At 47.5% G+C, this 18,198-nt stretch overlaps 1 protein-coding gene across 6 annotated transcripts in view; it reads left to right on the top strand.

Moving 5' to 3' along the window:
• The window catches only part of MACROD1 (mono-ADP ribosylhydrolase 1), a 196,239-nt gene that overhangs the window by 96,064 nt on the left and 81,977 nt on the right, over positions 1–18,198 (top strand). For 4 of the 6 annotated variants that reach the window (XM_032964114.2, XM_032964116.2, XM_076071113.1 and 1 more), the window contains exon 4: positions 16,839–16,868. The exons of the other annotated variants lie outside the window; for them this stretch is intronic. In XM_032964114.2, coding sequence (XP_032820005.2) covers positions 16,839–16,868 — 30 coding nt within the window. The remainder of the gene's footprint in view (positions 1–16,838; positions 16,869–18,198) is intronic. 6 annotated transcript variants of the gene reach the window in all.

Genomic DNA, 18,198 nt, shown 5'->3' with positions numbered 1-18,198 from the left:
CGAGTTCGATTCCTGCTCACAGCCAACACCAGTGACGATTATTTGAACCAGTCCTGATCGACTCGGCCTCAAATGAGTACCTGGTGCGATGTGTAAACATCGCCATTCGGGATACAGAGTCGGCCGGGCGTGGTGTTAGACACCCCACCCCCTCATGTGCCGTGCCGGCCTTCATAGGTGCTCGCTAACAGCACTTGCCCCAACAGTCTATTAAGGCTATACGTGTGAAAGTTGTCTTTTGGTGCTAAATTTATCACAACATTTTCATTGTGATAATTTTGTGTGGTTTGTGCTTTTTTGTTTTGGTACTTATTCTGATTAGTTTTTATTTTTTTATTTTGCACGGTAGTAGTAGGATTTTCATTTTCTTGGCAGTGTCCGTATATAGGATTTGGTCCTCATGAATAATTAATGTACAGCGTTACGTGATACTATGAGCATGAATGATGCTCATATAAAATGAGGTTATTATTATCATCTTCTCTTTGGGGGTCATTAAAACGAGTACCATTGTGGGAAGTTCACATACTCTTTGGTTCTTTCGGTAAAGTCACGTAGAAAGGAAATAAATTAAATAATAGAATATGACGTTTCGATTGCAACACAAGCAGCCGTCATCAGGTAGAACTAAATTTAGAAGAGAGATAAAACACAGACACGGAGACACACAGACGGACACACAAATATGCAATCTTTGGAGATCGCAATGAACCAGGGCATGCGTCCACTGTGTGCTAGCCGAGTCGCTGTGTTGCATTGCACCACATTGCCAAAAAATTAGCTCAGTCTGCTTTCCCAAACGGCCCATTCTCTCTCCAAAATTTACCAGGCTCTCATAGGTCCATTTGGACCTATGAGACCTATGAGAGCCTGGTAAATTTTGGAGATAGAACGGGCCGTTTTTTAGTAGGAATTGGAATACTTTGTCTGTGATGCTGGCACGCGACGTCCGTACCCGTCGCAAATTACGCGAGGGGATATTTTGACGTTCGCTCTGAAGCTGACTGCGCGTAATGTTTGATGGTTAACGTACGTACAGTACGGTGACTTTCTTTCGCACCTTACGTAGCCAACCGTGCTAATCGAAGGGGCGAGGGAAGGACGGCGAACGAACACACAAAAAATACACCCCACGGCGCAGTATTAATTAGGGCGGCCTGCCAGATTTGAACCGTGAACCTCTGCGATGAGCGGCACTTCCAGAGGCGACATTTGAACACAGCCCCAAATTAGGTCGCCCGACACCTTGAGAGGTTTATTTTATTATATCTATAGAAAGTGTGCGAGCTAACATAATGATACGAAAAGCATAAAGATAACCTACTTAAAATATACATCCTTGCTCGTATGAATTTTGCCCTTTGTTTCTGTCAGCGTTGTATATGTAAATTACAGACAATTAAAATCAGATGATGAGACCGATGAACAAAACAACAATCACGCGTAATTGGATACGAACCGCGACAGAGTGAGAGAGAGAGACAAATGAGCGATGCGGTGTGTGTGTGTGTGTGTCTAAACGCCTCCTACAGTGCAGAAACGGCAGCTATAAAACCTGGGCGCCCCTGTCCCCACAACCCATGTGTAATTCATAGGCTAGGCTGCACGTGTCATTTTGGATCGGCTGGAGAAAGGGATCGCGACCAAAGCCCCCCCCCCCCACACGCACCTCGTGTGGGTTCTGCACGCAGAGCTGACTGCTGCGCGTTTGCTGAATTCTCACCCAGTCTTGGGAACGTTCCACATTCCTAATTGGATCACCTTGCTTTTGCTATATATTGTCTCCCAATTAACAGAGGCACCATTAAGACCTCTGCTGAGCCCCTAAGCTGTGCTATTTACTTAAAAGCTTATCGTGAGTTTTTTTTTCTTTCTTAATTAAATGGTGACACACAAAGAGGGTTTTGTCAGCAGGCACTATCGTCAAGGTGGCAGAGTTTCTGCAGAAGCAACCTGCCGTCTTTGCATCAGGACACCGAAGATAATTTTTGCGTGGAAATCTTTCTTTAAAAAAACCCTGCGAGAAGAAAACCGTACGCATTGGTACAGAAGTGTAATTTGAAACAGAATCTGAATTGAGCCGGAGCAGCCTGTGATGCACTGCCATGCCACGGAGCCAGTGCGCACGCACGCGCCACGTGCCTCCTGATCGTGAGGTCCGGTTCCAAGGGTGGACGAGCTGAAATGAATCGCTGCTTGATCCACCGTGCTCGCCACCCCCACCAGTACCACCACCACCGGCTCATTTTGGCGTCTGTGTCCTGCGAGCCTGCGAGCTGCAAAAGCTAAAGAAGAAATAAAGAGGGCAAAGCCAAACAGTTGCGCGGGGATCGGCTTTGAATTTTTGCTCCTGTGTGAGATCCGATTGAGTCGTGTTGCGTCGCTGACCTGTTATGGGGGGCTGGTAGTGGTGCTTGCATGGATACCATGTGGCCGGTTGATATCGTGGCATCTCGTAATGGTGTAGTGGTGTTTGCACTGAAACCATGTGGCCGGTTAATATCATGGCACCGTCCAATGGTGTAGTGGTGTTTGCACTGATATCATATGGCCAGTGGCAGGTTAATATCGTGGCACCTCCAAAAAACCTCGCTTAATTTATATTTCCTACCATGGCTGAGCAAATAATATTTACAGGGACGATTCAAGCAGCATTCTTATTGTGGCAAAAATGAGAACCGATCAAAGCGGCATTGTACGTGCAGTGAGGGAAAAGAGTATTTGATCCCCTGCTGATTTTGTACGTTTGCCCACTGACAAAGAAATGATCAGTCTCTACTTTTTTTGGTAGGTTTATTTGAACAGTGAGAGACAGAATAACAACAAAAAAATCCAGAAAAACGCATGTCAAAAATGTTATAAATTGATTTGCATTTTAATGAGGGAAATAAGTATTTGACCCCTCTACAAAACATGACTTAGTACTTCGTGGCAAAACCCTTGTTGGCAATCACAGAGGTCAGACGTTTCTTGTAGTTGGCCACCAGGTTTGCACACATCTCAGGAGGGATTTTGTCCCACTCCTCTTTGCAGATCTTCTCCAAGTCATTAAGGTTTCGAGGCTGGCGTTTGGCAACTCGAACCTTCAGTTCCCTCCACAGATTTTCTATGGGATTAAGGTCTGGAGACTGGCTAGGCCACTCCAGGACCTTAATGTGCTTCTTCTTGAGCCACTCCTTTGTTGCCTTGGCCGTGTGTTTTGGGTCATTGTCATGCTGGAATACCCATCCACGACCCATTTTCAATGCCCTGGCTGAGGGAAGGAGGTTCTCACCCAAGATTTGACGGCACATGGCCCCGTCCATCGTCCCTTTGATGCGGTGAAGTTGTCCTGTCCCCTTAGCAGAAACACACCCCCAAAGCATAATTTTTCCACCTCCATGTTTGACGGTGAGGATGGTGTTTTTGGGGTCATAGGCAGCATTCCTCCTCCTCCAAACACGGCGAGTTGAGTTGATGCCAAAGAGCTCCATTTTGGTCTCATCTGACCACAACACTTTCACCCAGTTGTCCTCTGAATTATTCAGATGTTCATTGGCAAACTTCAGACGGGCATGTATATGTGCTTTCTTGAGCAGGGGGACCTTGTGGGCGCTGCAGGATTTCAGTCCTTCACGGCGTAGTGTTACCAATTGTTTTCTTGGTGACTATGGTCCCAGCTGCTTTGAGATCATTTACAAGATCCTCCCGTGTAGTTCTGGGCTGATTCTTCATCGTTCTCATGATCATTGCAACTCCACGAGGTGAGATCTTGCATGGAGCCCCAGGCCGAGGGAGATTGACAGTTCTTTTGTGTTTCTTCCATTTGCGAATAATCGCACCAACTGTTGTCACCTTCTCACCAAGCTGCTTGGCAATGGTCTTGTAGCCCATTCCAGCCTTGTGTCGGTCTACAATCATGTCCGTGACATCCTATGAGAGCTCTTTGGTCTTGATCATCGTGGAGAGTTTGGAATCTGATTTATTGATTGCTTCTGTCGATAGGTGTCTTTTATACAAGTAACATGCTGAGATTAGGAGCACTCCCTTTAAGAGTGTGCTCCTAATCTCAGCTCGTTACCTGTATAAAAGACACCTGGGAGCCTGAAATCTTTCTGATTGAGAGGAGGTCAAATACTTATTTCCCTCATTAAAATGCAAATCAATTTATAACATTTTTGACATGCGTTTTTCTGGATTTTTTTGTTGTTATTCTGTCTCTCACTGTTTAAATAAACCTACCATTAAAATTATAGACTGATCATTTCTTTGTCAGTGGGCAAACGTCCAAAATCAGCAGGGGATCAAATACTTTTTTCCTAATTGTAACATATCTGCAATAGAAATTGAAATGTATATTTTTTTTAAACCATTGATTTTTTTGTACTTATTTCCCATCGAACCAGTTTCAGTTGTCCCTGGAATGTACGCAAGCGAGAGCCTTTGTTTGTCAGCTGCGCGGTAAGTATTGCGGAATTTAATAAAGGGGCTTTTACGTTAATTGGACAATGCGTGCAAGCGTCCTCACGCCGACCGGGCGAACCCAACGCGTGCACGTGGAGTAAAACCAATAAAGAAGATCCTACAGATCTTCACTTAAAAATGCCCCAGAATTGGTGTTTGCTCTCGGATCGATTGCTGCTCGGCGCTGAGAGTACAAATTGGGCGACGGTCGTGGAGGGGAATTTAATTTGTCAGCTCGCTCGGTGATCTCTGTCCCGGTTCGGGAGTTGAAGCGCATCGAGGGGTCGATGGTGTTGCACCCAGAGGAGCTGCTCGTGATTTTTCAAAGCCGTTTGGCCAACTCTGAGAGTTCGCGAGGTGAGGATTTTTCCAGCGTTTTAAGCGATGTCCTGTATTCGATTGGTGCCCCAACCAAATTGGCGTTGTTACAACGATGCCAGCAGTGCATGACGGCCTCCCGGAGCCACTGCCGCCAACTTATCGTCATCCCGTAATGTCATAATCCACCTTAAGCCTGCGCACTGGCTGATTTAACTGCTCCATCTCCGTGGTGGGGGTCTTCTCTCGGACGCGGTACATTTCTTGGCGACACGCCTCTGTTATTGCTCCTGATCATCGGGCCATTCTTCCCTTCCAGAGACGCGTTGCGTCCAAACCCGTATATTACAGATGCAAAAAAATTCATGTTTAAAAAAATCTTCTCAATCAGAAAATATGAAGCGATTTAAATAAGATTTCATTGAACGCATTAATTTATGGTTGTACAAGTCTCTGAGACATGTGCTTTCTGATAACTCCGTGACATCGCAATTTAATGAGCTTTAACGGTGAGAAGGAAGGATGTACTGTAATTAATTCAAGGTATATCTCAAAGTACTTCAGCTGCTTGTCTTTCTTTGCCATAATATGGACATTAACATTCCATCACGTTTAAATTCGATTATATTTTGGATTTCTGGGTCATTAATAATGTAGACATCATGGTTGAAGATCGATTACTAAAATATCTTATTAATGCACACAAACCCACGTCATTCTGGAATAATAATGTATTTTAATTACTCATCCAAGCCTCAAAGAGCCTAAAACATTTCAGGTGGGTCCTGCATTGAGGTGTTCGGCCAGGTTTGGATGTGGGAGGAAACTGGAGTACCCAAGAGACAAAATCATCCGTGTAGCCTTAGCAGACTGTTGGGGCAAGTGCTGTTAGCAATATCACCTATGAAGGCCAATACTGCACACAAGGGGGGGGGGTGAGTGGCCAGCACCACGCCTGGCCGCCTTTGTCTCCCAAGTGGCAATGTTTACACACCGCACCAGGTACTCAGTTGCGGCTGAGTTGATCTAGGGAAGGCCCAGGACTGGTTAGGATAATCGTCACTTGTGTTGGCCATGAGCGGGAATCAAGCTCGGGTTGTTGGGTTCGTCGCGCAGAGCGCTAACTGCTACGCCACGGAAGAAAAAAACACAAGCAAGAGGTAATTCTCAGTGCTCTGCACAGATACATTCAAGAATCCATTATAACGTTCATTGTGACATTTTTTTTTAGTTTTTACGTGTTTTTCTTTAAGCCCCAGAAAGAGCTAGAGTCTGGCCAGGGAAAGGGAGGTCTGGACCAACCCTACTCGCCATGCTGACGCCACTGCGACCCTCACCAGGACAAGAGGACTGAGAAACGAACGAACACGTATGTGTTCAATCGCAGCGTAAGGGAACCCGGTGTTTCCAATTGCCTTCGGACACGTTGAAAAGAATAGTATGCATGGCGTGTCGCAAAAAGCAATACACTAAAACGCAATTATGGAGCTTTTAAGAGACGGAACTTGAAAGAGCATCTGGTCAGCAGAGCACAATGTACACAACGGGTGGTATTCATTGAACTATTCATTAAGACAAGGTGGTGTTCTCAGCCATTCCCCCCACACACACACACACGGCAAGGCACGGCACATGCTCTTATATCTACGCTTATGCCGCTCAGTTTACCGGTAAACTTTCTTAAAAGAGAAAATGGATGGTGTGACATGAATATAACACCGGAGCACAGCGCAGAAAGTCTGTGTCGAATTTTGAAAAGGGAGCAAGCTTTTAGATGACAGCTGTCCGGGCTTCTGGCGAGCAGAGTTGCACAATAAGCTGACCGAGATCCACTGCGTCTTGTGCAAGAGAATATTGAGCAACCATGCGGTAGAGATGGAGAGTTATTATGTTTTTTTTGCGTTGCAATCGTGGGTAATTGTCACATTTGGGTTCTGGGTGATCACAGAGGTGGCCTACCTTTTACAAATGATGTCACATCATCACCACCACCATCATCGTCATCAACAGCAGCAGTAGCAGCCATGGCCAGTTTACTGCTGGATCAAAGCCACCCCAAGCCACCGCCAACTCTCACGACCCTACGGTGACTGCCCATCATCCCTTGGAGCGACGCGTCCAGCCCTGCCCAACGTCTCTTACGTTTGTCGTGAACCTGCATACGTTCACTAATTCACATCTTCCTCTAAAGCTTAAAACAAAACTATTATTATTTTACCAGGTGAAGCCCCACTGAGCTCTGTAGCTCTTTGTCAGAAGCGACTGCCCACAATTGATAGCTCAACGAAGTGGCTCATCACTTGGAAATTTGAAGCAGCCAAATACTCTGAACGCACGTTGATTTTAAAAACCGGAGGACCCGGAGAAACATCCACGTCACCACGGAGAAAACATGCAAGCTGAAAATATACAGGTGTCAGGGTCGGGATGGAACCCATGACCTCCTGCATACCATGCGAGCGATTTAACGTCTCGCCACCTCGTTATGCCTCTCGCCGTAATTCCAAGTGTGCGTCTCGGTGAGTGATGCCACGCCCGATGCTCACCGTTCGTTTTGCAGCTCCGTGGTAAATCCAAAGGGAATTATCGGGCAGCTGCGGCAATCGGACTATTGACTCGGTTAAGACCGCCCCCCAGAGTTTCAGCTTCCTAGGTCACCTCGGTTACTTATCATTGGTGGCGAGATGTTAACTACCTCGCCTGGTATGCAGGTGGTCGTGGGGTTCGATCCCGAGCCTGACGCCTGCTGTATATTTGGAGTTTGCATGTCTCTCTCTCCATGGTGGCTTGGATTTTTCTTCGGACCCTCCGGTTTTTTCCCTCTACATTTCGAAACATGCGGTTTAGAGTGTTTGCCTACTGTAAATCTACACGTGATAAGACACTTTGTTGAGCTATCAATTGTGGCCAGGGTGCTACTGAAAAAGAGCTGGATAGCTCAGTGGGCCTTACCTGGTAAAAGAAAAAAAGTAGTTTCTAGGTTAGTTTATCAGCCCTGAGTCGGCGAATGCTCTGCTTCGCACAATGTACGCGCGGTGTCGGGCGGGCGACGAGTCACGATACGAGATGGGTCGGTCGCCTTCTCGTTGTCAACGTCTCCTGCGTTTGGGTCGCCTTCTTGTCCCTCGCACCCCCCCTCCTCCACCCAGGTCCATCTGGCGCGGCCGGGGAAACAATTGCGGCGTGCAAATCAATGAATTTGCGTAAATAAATCAATGCGCCTGATCATTCGCACAGCAGCGATTTATCGTGGCGGGGAGTTGGGGGAAAAAATGACTCGCAGCCTTTGATCGCTACGCCCGGAAATTTGAATTCCGGAAGGTGTTTCTATTCCGAGAGCCCGAAGAAACCTAAGCATGACGGTTTTGGCAGCCAGATAGCAGTGAGCCACGACTGCTAAACGTGCGCGAGGTGTGATTGCGAATTTTCTTTGCTCGCGTTTAAAATCTCAGAGTGGCATTGTGGTGGTGTTTTGGCAACGTGCTTGCGTGCCAGCGTGTACATGACACCCACTGTGTGTTCTAACAGTCCAGGTGGTTTCTCCCTTGTTTTTGCGAGGTTCAGTACATGGATTATAAATAGATTTTACTCGCAAGTTCTTTTTTGCTCTTCCGATGATTTGCTTAGGAAATACAACCAGATGTTACATCGGTGATACATTTACAGTGACGAGCCTTGTATCCAAACACTGGAGTATTCCACAGCCCGAGCATACACAAGGCATGTAACGGTTCACCCCCTTAACAAGAATCGAAGAATTGTCACCTGCACTAATTGTTTGATTCAAGAATCGATCACGTTTAGTTTTGTGTTCACCGTCTCCTTTGTAATCCTTGTTGTTTTTTTCTGTCTCGTTTGTTTCATTGGCCTCAATATGGCGCGTACCTTTAATATTCACGATTCGCGAACAATCGATTCTCGCGCGTAAGACGCGAAACACGTGCTCCGAGCACGGGTCATGCTTTTCCATTCGTGAATCGACGAATTGTTGGCACGCGTCGGCAAATATGCACCCATCGGTACGGTCGGCGGTATCTGTGCGTGGTGGGGCATTCGTAGGCGTTCCTCGTGACGTGCGGCTCCGCAAACGCTTCCCGGTGTGCGGCCGGGAGAACGGCGGCGCTCGTTGCGGAGCGTCGTTAGCCCCTTGCCTGGGGCCGTGTTTGTCGTCGACTTCTCTCGGAGTGGGGGGGGGGGGGGCGCCCAGGCTGCGCCCCTTGCCAGAGGTTCAGAGAGCGGTCAAGTCGGGTTGCCTGATCATTTGCGCCAACCTGTGATCTCCATTCCGGCGAGCTGAGTGGAGCTATTAGTGGAGCTGCTTAGAAAGTCCACGTGAGCGCGATTGAGCCGAGAACCCCCTGATGCATTGTGGTCGTTTCTTCGCTGCCCAGGGGGCAGCGTCTTGGCCCAAGCCTCGTCCATCCACTGCGATCTTGTGCTGCTGGCTTTTTCATTTCTCAAATGTCTCGACATTTCAAAAGTCGACTCGCAGCGCCTTCCTCTTTCTGCCTTTACGCCACATCCCCTGCATCCTCCCCTCGAGCTTCCTGCAGCAGGCCTCTGCCTCGGACAACGTCCCCTGTCCAGCGATGCGGCCCACTGTGAGTGGTCACGGTCCGATATCTTCCCTCCTGAACCAAGCACTGTCTCAATTAGTTTTCCCTTCTTTACAGCCAAATGTGTTCCACGCGGCACCAATCCAATGCCACGATACTTTACAGTCATCTAATCTCTTCCTTTATATATTTTTAAGATCTCCGTCAATGCTTGAAAGAAGCTGCATTTAGTTCTAAATTAATCCTGCTTTGCCGATATGTAAATCCTGGGTGTGGTGTCACTCAAGGCTTGTCATCGTCTCCTGTCGTGGTTCCTAGACATTTAACTCTGGCTGGCCTGTTGCAGTTCTCTTCCTTGGACACAGATGTTCAGCTTCATTGGACTCTTCAATGCTTTGGTTTCCGCAACGTTCGTTCTGACATCAAACTGTATCACCTGCCGCTTTGCCACTATCATCAAGCTGCTAAAACCACTGCTTTAGAGTTAAACAAGAGGGCTTCTTCATCGGCGGACAGAACCGATGTCACCCTTTAGACGCTAACTTGCGCTCCTTCATCAAGCCTCTTCGTCAAGGATTTACCATTTCCTCCACGTAGAAGTGGCGACGGCCTTCCCTTCCTACCGTGACACTAAACTACCCAGTGTCTCTCAGTCCCAGGTGGAGTCGAAATGGATGTCTGATGTCCTGTTGTTGGTAAAAAAAATGGACAGTGACACACATACTGCGTGTCATTGTCTACTACGGCATGTCATTCTACTACGCAGATACTGCTGCCTGAATTCCACATTTGAAGTTTACCTTGGGCTAAAACTTGCAAGAGAGTTTTACGTAAACAAATACCCGTTCCCGGTTGCTAAACATTGATGATTATTCAATCATCCCTTGCAAGGCAAGATAATACATCTCAACGGTATGCACATGGTTAAATAAAGAAGAGCATTGAGTTAAATTTACATTATTATTACGATGACCTTTAGGTGACGGGTAAAATAAATTATCGCCTCACTGTGGTGGTTTATGATGGCTGCCAGGGAATTTTTTTTTTACAATAAAATATTTGCACGTATATAAATAAAAACATGACACGTGTTTGACCGTGCAGTGCTGGCTGCGGTCTCTTTGCTAAAAAAAAAGGAATCGACAGACTTGTTTATTTAGCTCAATGCATATTGATTACATTTTTTGCCCCCCCCCCCAACCCCTGAAAGCAAAGAAACAGCAGGGTATAAAAAATAAAGAGTGTTTGCCCCTGTTAAATTGGGGCAAACATCGTCTCCTGTTTTTGTGCCGTGGTGATTGGTTTTGCTGCTTTGAGATGAGCCGCGATGCCGACTCTATTTGGAGCCGAGTTCTTTTCATTTGTGGCTTCCCGCTTTGGCGTGCGTGCGTGCGCGCAAGTGAGCCTGCGTGCGTGCGTGCGAACGAGCTTGTGTGCGTGCGAGCGAGGCGGAGAAAGGGAGCGAGTGACAACTCACTTTGCGTTCACACTATCAGTCGCGTTGCTTTATTTAGTGTTGCAATTCCTCCACGTTTAGAATCAACATCACGCATTTAGATAATTTGGCTGCCGTTAATTTCCACGTGATAAGCCACGTCGTTGAGCTTATCGTTCGTGGCCAGGTTGCTTCTGAAAAAAAGTAGCTAATATCCCAATGGGCTTTATCTGGTAAAATAAAGCATATTTTTTTACGTGATTTGCTTACCTTTCCTTTACTTTTCAGCACTCTATTTGTGTTCTTGTACTATTTGTTGTAACTTTCTGACCTGCCCCTACTGGACATCTGTGAAAAAGAGCTTTACAGCTCATTGGATTCCTCCAGTATAAATACATTTTCTGTTTCGCTTGATCTCGCTTCGCGTGCCCTACAACGGCGGAATAACACGGCCGTGGAAAGCGTCATGCAACAGCCTTTTCAATCTAAATTGAAAACTCATTTCTTTTTAGAAACTCATTTCTTTTAGAAATGAGTTTTGTGTTTAGTTTGTCCTTCTCCCGCACCTCCGATGAGCACTTTTTGGCGACGTATGGGATGAAGAAAGTTCAACAGACACACGTACGTACAGCCTGCGAAAGTCGCGCAAATCCAACGCCTGAATCGTGCGGATCATGACACATCAGCGTTGGTCAATGTACGTGCCTTTGCGATTTAAACGAAATTGCTCGACAGTAGCAATTCTTGTTTGCAGCTGTGGACAAGGCTTCCCACAAATTAGCGACAGATTTTTAAGAAGGCGAAGGAGAGCCACCAGCCACCACCTTGGCTCCGATTTGAGTCACTTTTCGTCGTGTTTATTTTACCGCTTTTTTTTTAAAAAGCACGCTGCATCTTCTCCATGCAAAGACGCATGGATGTCGATCCATCATCAGAGTGACACCGAGAGACAGAGCGAGGACTACAGGTCATGGATTTGCATTGGGTAAGAAACGCAGTTCAGGGGGCGGGGACATGAGAGCATGCGTACGAGTAACGTTGGCTGCTGTGATGTCACACGACTGAGCGATGGCAACGGCATAGGGAGGAGGCCTTCATACGCTGGCTAGGAGATGGTAACTACCTCGCCTGGTGTGCAGGTGGTCACGGGTTCGATCCCGAGCCTGACGCCTGCTGTATATTTGGAGTTTGCATGTCTCTCTCTCCATGGTGGCTTGGATTTTTCTTCGGACCCTCTGGTTTTTCCCTCCACATTTAGAATCAACATCTGAGTATTTTTGCTGCTATAAATTTCCACATGATGATAAGCCGCTTTGTCGAGCGATCATTTGCAGCCGGTCGCTTCTGAAAAAGAGCTATTATAGCTCAGCGGGCCTTACCTGGTAAAATGCGTAGACCGAGAGTGGCTGATGATCTTCACGTGACATTTTGACAGGGGTCCAAAAAGGCATCCACAAAAGCGAAGGCGAGACTTGCGTCAGATACATTTTTGAGCGCAATTCCTCCTACCCATCCCAGCCCAACCAGCATTGTCATCGTTAAAAAGATTATGTTACTTCCACGTTCATAACAGTGAGATTTCGATTGCAGCAGCTACAATGGGTCCTTAAAAAAAACTTAAAAAGGGACCATCTGCTAAGCTACCCAGCCATTGACGAGGTAATACCGAGATACTGAAATGCCTGCTGCAAGTGAATGGTTTCTGACTGGCATAATCACATTTCATTCATTTGGTCAAGTTAACGTGCTGCAGAGCGGATGATTGCAGACTCAGCCCAGACACTGGATTAGTGCTCGGGGCATGTGACCGCCCTCGCCACGCTGCATTGTGCCTGCTCACTTGCTCAACTCACTGCCTGTGTGTGCCCTCACCACGCTGCATTGTGCCTGCTCACTTGCTCACTCACAGCCTGTGTCTGCCCTCCACCACGCTGCATTGTGCCTGCTTACTTGCTCACTCACTGCCTGTGTCCGCCCTCACCACGCTGTATTGTGCCTGCTCACTTGCTCAACTCACTGCCTGCGTCCGCCCTCACCACGCTGCATTGTGCCTGCTTACTTGCTCAACTCACTGCCTGTGTGTGCCCTCACCACGCTGCATTGTGCCTGCTTACTTGCTCACTCATGTTTGTCTGTTGTAGTACGGCGTTAGACTCATGGCTTTAATCGAAGTTATCTTGTGGTTGTTGTTGTTGTTGTTTGACTTGCATCCCACTGGGATTTTTGCACACAGCGTTGGTATACGGTGCTTTTTCTGGAAGTTTTTGCTGTTTTTTTTTGCAGTTTTTTTCCTGGATTTGTCTGTTTGCGTATAGTCACTTTAAGATGTTTTCTTGTTCATGTTTTTGTTTTTTATTTGTTGCGGTTGCACCCGATTCAAGACTCGAATGGCTCACAGGGCTACACCAAATAAATGAAAACTGAAAACTGTGCTCGCTGCCCACCTAGCGCATGGTTGTGCCGTGCACTACAAAGGAATTGTGCGCGGACTTGTAATGGATTGCGTAACCATCGGTGCGTGGGCTTGGCGCGTTTCGTGAGCAATTGCAGAGAAAATTGCATCAAATGCCTGCGCTGCTTGCATCAGCACTGCCGTGGATTATCTAGATGCCGCTTTTATTTTCCAATTAACGCCCTATTAGATTGTCACCTACTGCTTAATGTAGCTCCGTAAATAGTTCCTAAACCCAGTCTCGTGGAATCTTTTTTTGTACACGTATATTGAATTTTGCAATCTCGATGGTTTAAAAGTACATAGCTCGAGTGACTTACAAATATGGGAAGGAAGAGCGTTCCAAACGACCACAGAAGCTCTCTAGACGAATGGATATTCAGACCATACAATCCGTAAATCATGAGCAAACACAAGATCCAGGTTCGATTTAACACGGTACATAAAATTCGTGATCTGATCCCATCTGTGAAGGATGTGATCCCTGACATGCTATACCCCGGCGTCTACAAACTAAACTGTGTCTGCGGCAGTAGTTAAATTGGGGAAACTATGTTCGTGAACATAAGGCAGATCTGAAACGCGGTAGGACCAATAACTCGGCAGTGGCTAATCATTGTTCTAATGCGGTGGGCTCGCACGAAATGTATTTCTCTACAACGAAGGTACTTTGAAAACCCACTGGCTATCAACAAAGATTCGTTCATGAAGCCATCCAGATATATAAAGACATAGACACAATTTCAACCAAGAAGATGGGTGCAAACTCAGCAATCACTGGAAGGACGTTATCAGCCAGTTTAAGTCATAACTGGCTGTAATGTTCCATTTTAAACCTGGCAGCCCTTTAATTGGTGGAAGCTCACCACCAGTGCTGTCGTGGCCCTCTACGAGTACCATCACCTCTAGCAGCAACCTCCACCGTCAGCAGTGTCAGTGTGTAAAGCGAGGTGCAATGATTATTTGGCAGCCATTTAATTGGTGGAAACCCACCACCAGCGCCGTCGTCGCCCTCCGAGTGCCATCACTTACATTCACATTAGCTGCCCCTCCCATGCTGCTGACACTTGGGTACGTCCGTCGTCTTAAAAGACTTCTTCTGACCAGCATTGAAGAGCAGGCCAATTGCCCTCCGAGAGTGGCTCTTCAGCGCTGCCTTTCACGATGGTCCTTCCGCCAGCAGTGTTGCGAGCAAGCAGTTGCAGGGCTGCACCTTTATTTTTTTTACACTCCTACTTATTACCGTACATCTAATGGCTACGCAGACCCCAATGTGATCAAAGATCCTTGAGTGGGCGGCTGGCGGCTGGCAGCTTCCTGCATAGTTTTGCCTGTAAAGTGGAATAGACCGTAGGGCCAGCACTTACAACCCGGAGAGGTCGTGGACGCCAGGGGCAGGATAATATTTTATGGCACGAGGCCGTACCGCTGCAGAGCGGGAAGGTTTAGGGGGCCACCGACAGGCCGTTTGTCATTGGTCGGAGGAGCAACGTTGCGTGTGTAGGGTGGCGGGGGGGGGGGCGGCAATTGTGAACGACACAGGAAGCGCGCCGGTGGTTTTTCACGCCCGCGTGCCCCCCCCGGTTGGGATGGCGTAGCAATGCTGCGCCACGACGGCTTGTGCCTCTCTGTTTATTTTACCGCGTCAAAAATTGAGCAATACCACGCTGGCCGTTTCAGGAAATGAGAGAAGGAATGGGCAAGCAAAAAAAAGAGTAAGGCCTTGAAATGTGGTGTGGAACAAAAAAAAAGGTCCTGTTTCGTACGCGCGGTCTCTGGCTAAGAAGCGTTTTAGGCACCCGGGGCCACCGCCCCCGCCGTTCACTTCTTGCACCAGGTGGCAAATGACACTCATTGCACCTCGGCAGACACGTTCTAAACCGCTTCCGTTTGTCTCGTTTGAAGGGCAGCGCGTCATTAGCCGGGGCGGGGGGTGCGGCGGTTTCGCGACGACGTTGAACTCCGCTCGAAGTGCAGCGGCGCTCGCTTGAAGGTCCGCCAGAGGAGGGGGGGGGGGGGCGCGGTCCCCTCGCCCGCGGTGCCCTGGGGGCAGCGTCCGTCGCTCTCGCAGCGCTTAACCACCGACGGACACAGGCGCTCGACGCAAGTGTCAGCTCGTGTGTGTGTGTGTGCGTGTTGGGAGCGGTGGTGCGGCGGTCAGCGCTACGCTGTGCTTCGAAGCCGGCGACCCGAGTTCGATCCCTGCTCATGGTCACCAACGTCGGTGACGATTATCTGAAGCTGTCCCGGGCCCTCCCCTAGGTCAACTCGGCCTCATTCGAGTACCTGGTGCGATGTGGGAAAACATCGCCACGAGGGAGACTAAGGTGGCCGGGCGTGGTGCTGGCCACCCACCCCCGAGTGTGCACTTTCCCCAACGCTCTGTTAAGGCTATATGGGGGATATTTGTCTTTGTGGGGAGCGGTAGTGTAGCGGTTGGCACGCTGCGCTAGGAGCTCCGTCGCATCTCTAATAGGACATCTTTGCCTTTGTTTGGCCTCGTCGGCCAAATTGACGTTGTACTTGTCGTAGGGCACTTTGATTGGACTCTCTTCAATGTGCTGCTGCTGCTGATGTTGTTTACTGCACCGGGTCAGAGCCCCTTCATGGGTTCATTGCAGCTTTTGAAGTCGCAACAGATACTTGGCAGAAATGTTTGGGCCCATGCACGTTGGCACTCAATATTTCTGCGTGGTATTTTTGCCCAAGCGAGCAACCTTCTGCCGAGTGATCATTAAGGCTACATGGCACCCACCCAATAGAGACTTTGAGAGACCGTTTCCCCAACGATAATGGATAAACCCTAACCCTTTGTGAGATAGAGAGAGAGAGAGAAAATACACTGGGATGTTTCTGTCGTGACCTGGCTAAGTGAACGACATTGATGCAGCGAAGGCGTACAGCTGATGAGAGCGCGGTGGTCAGAGCTTGGTTTCTGCTCCCAAGCCACAAAGTTTCGGAGGGGATGAACTGCGCAGTAACTGTGAGACCTCGTGGATGGCTTGAGCGCGGCGAGGATCGGTCAGAACATCAGCCAGGACCACACGCGATTGCGGACTGGCAAAAGTTGAGAACTTCCGGCATTGGCGTGAATGTTACCTCCTGAGCTTGATTGAAAGTGAAAATAAAACGATTCTCTTTAGATGTTGACAACATTAGCGGTTGTTGTAAGGTGTACGTGACATTGGTGTAGCCATTGGTTAGGCCTTTGTGGAGTGATATTGCTATTTTGTTGTTATTAGTGAAAGACCTTTTGAATGAAAAAGAAAACTTGGCACTAAAGAGGTCAGAGCACACCTCGGAGGCACAAGTAATTGGTGCAAAGACCGCGATATTTGAAGGCGAGAAGCTATCGGTAATTGCTGCTGTGGGCAGTGTTGAAATCCGAGGGTTGAAACTGTGTTTTGATGTTTGCGGTTCGACATTGAGACCATAATTAAAACGTTGCGTGCACGCGTTACATCCCGCTGTTTGAAACCACGGATTATATTTTTGTTGTAAATGGCCATTTATATGCCGCATATGACGTGCACGTTTGTTACAGATATCGATTGATATTCATCAAAAGCTTGCTTTTTTCTCTGGATGATATTATTTTGTTTTAACTTTGTGCCTTTATTTTCTCTCTTTGCAGCTAACTCTACTCTGCTTGGCGGTGGAGGAGGTAATGTTTTGACTTATTTTAATGCACGCGCAAATGTTTACACACACACACACACTGCACTAGAATGACACACACACAAGACACATGGGAAAAAATATCCAAGATCAACATCAATACAAATAAATTTGAACGTTTTTATCTTTAAAGTGACAATGGTCATCTTGTGCATGTGTTGTATGTGTGTGTGCATTGACGTGTGTATGTGTGCGTGGGGAGCGGTGGTGCTGCCGTGGTTAGCGCTACAGCTGCGCTACTAAACCAGCAACCCAAGTTCAATTCCCGCTCACGGCCAACACCAGTGTGACGATTATCCAAACTGGTCCTGGGCCTCCCATAGGCCTAAAAGAAGTACTCGGTGCGGCGTGTAAACATTCCTTCTGGGGAGACAAAGGCGGCCGGTCGTAGTGCTGGCCACTCACCCCCTAGTGTACTTTTCCTTCATAGGTACTCGGCAGCAGCACTTACCCGAACTCTCCGTTAAGGCCATATAGGGGGCCGGGGGGGATCTTTGTCTTTGTGTGAAAAAGTTCCTACAACGGTTTAATTATTGCAATGAACTGCACTGCAATCTCGGGTCACCTGGGTTTGATTCCCGACACTGCGTACCTACGGTGAGGGGAAAAAAGTATTTGATCCCCTGCTGATTTTGTACGTTTGCCCACTGACAAAGAAATGATCAGAATATAATTTCAATGGTAGCTTTATTTGAACAGTGAGAGACGGAATAACAACAAACAAATCCAGAAAAACGCATGTCAAAAATGTTATAAATTTATTTGCATTTTAATCAGGGAAATAAGTATTTGACCCACTCTCAATCAGAACGATTTCTGGCTCCCAGGTGTTTTTTATACAGGTAATGAGCTGAGATTAGGAGCACACTCTTAAAGGGAGTGCTCCTAATCTCAGCCTGTTACCTGTATAAAAGACCTGTCCACAGAAGCAATCAATCAGATTCCAAACTCGCCACCATAGCCAAGACCAAAGAGCTCTCCAAGGATGTCAGGGACAAGATTGTAGATTGACACAAGGCTGGAATGGGCTACAAGACCATTGCCAAGCAGCTTGGTGAGAAGGTGACCATTATTGTTTTATATATATATATATTTTATTTTATTGTTTCCCTTCGACGTGACTTTACCGAAAGAGCTAAGAATTAGGTGACAACAGTGGTGCGATTATTCGCAAATGGAAGAAACACAAAATAACTGTCAATCTCCCTCGGCCTGGGGCTCCATGCAAGATCTCACCTCGTGGAGTTGCAATGATCATGAGAACGGTGAGGAATCAGCTCAGAACTACACGGGAGGATCTTGTCAATGATCTCAAG

Source organism: Petromyzon marinus, chromosome 31 (assembly GCF_048934315.1).
Source record: "Petromyzon marinus isolate PM22_M1 ecotype Great Lakes invasive population chromosome 31, UKy_Petmar_22M1.pri1.0, whole genome shotgun sequence".
Lineage (NCBI taxonomy): Eukaryota > Metazoa > Chordata > Hyperoartia > Petromyzontiformes > Petromyzontidae > Petromyzon > Petromyzon marinus.
Note: the sequence above shows the minus strand (reverse complement) of the source record. Positions and strands in the feature narration are given on the sequence as shown.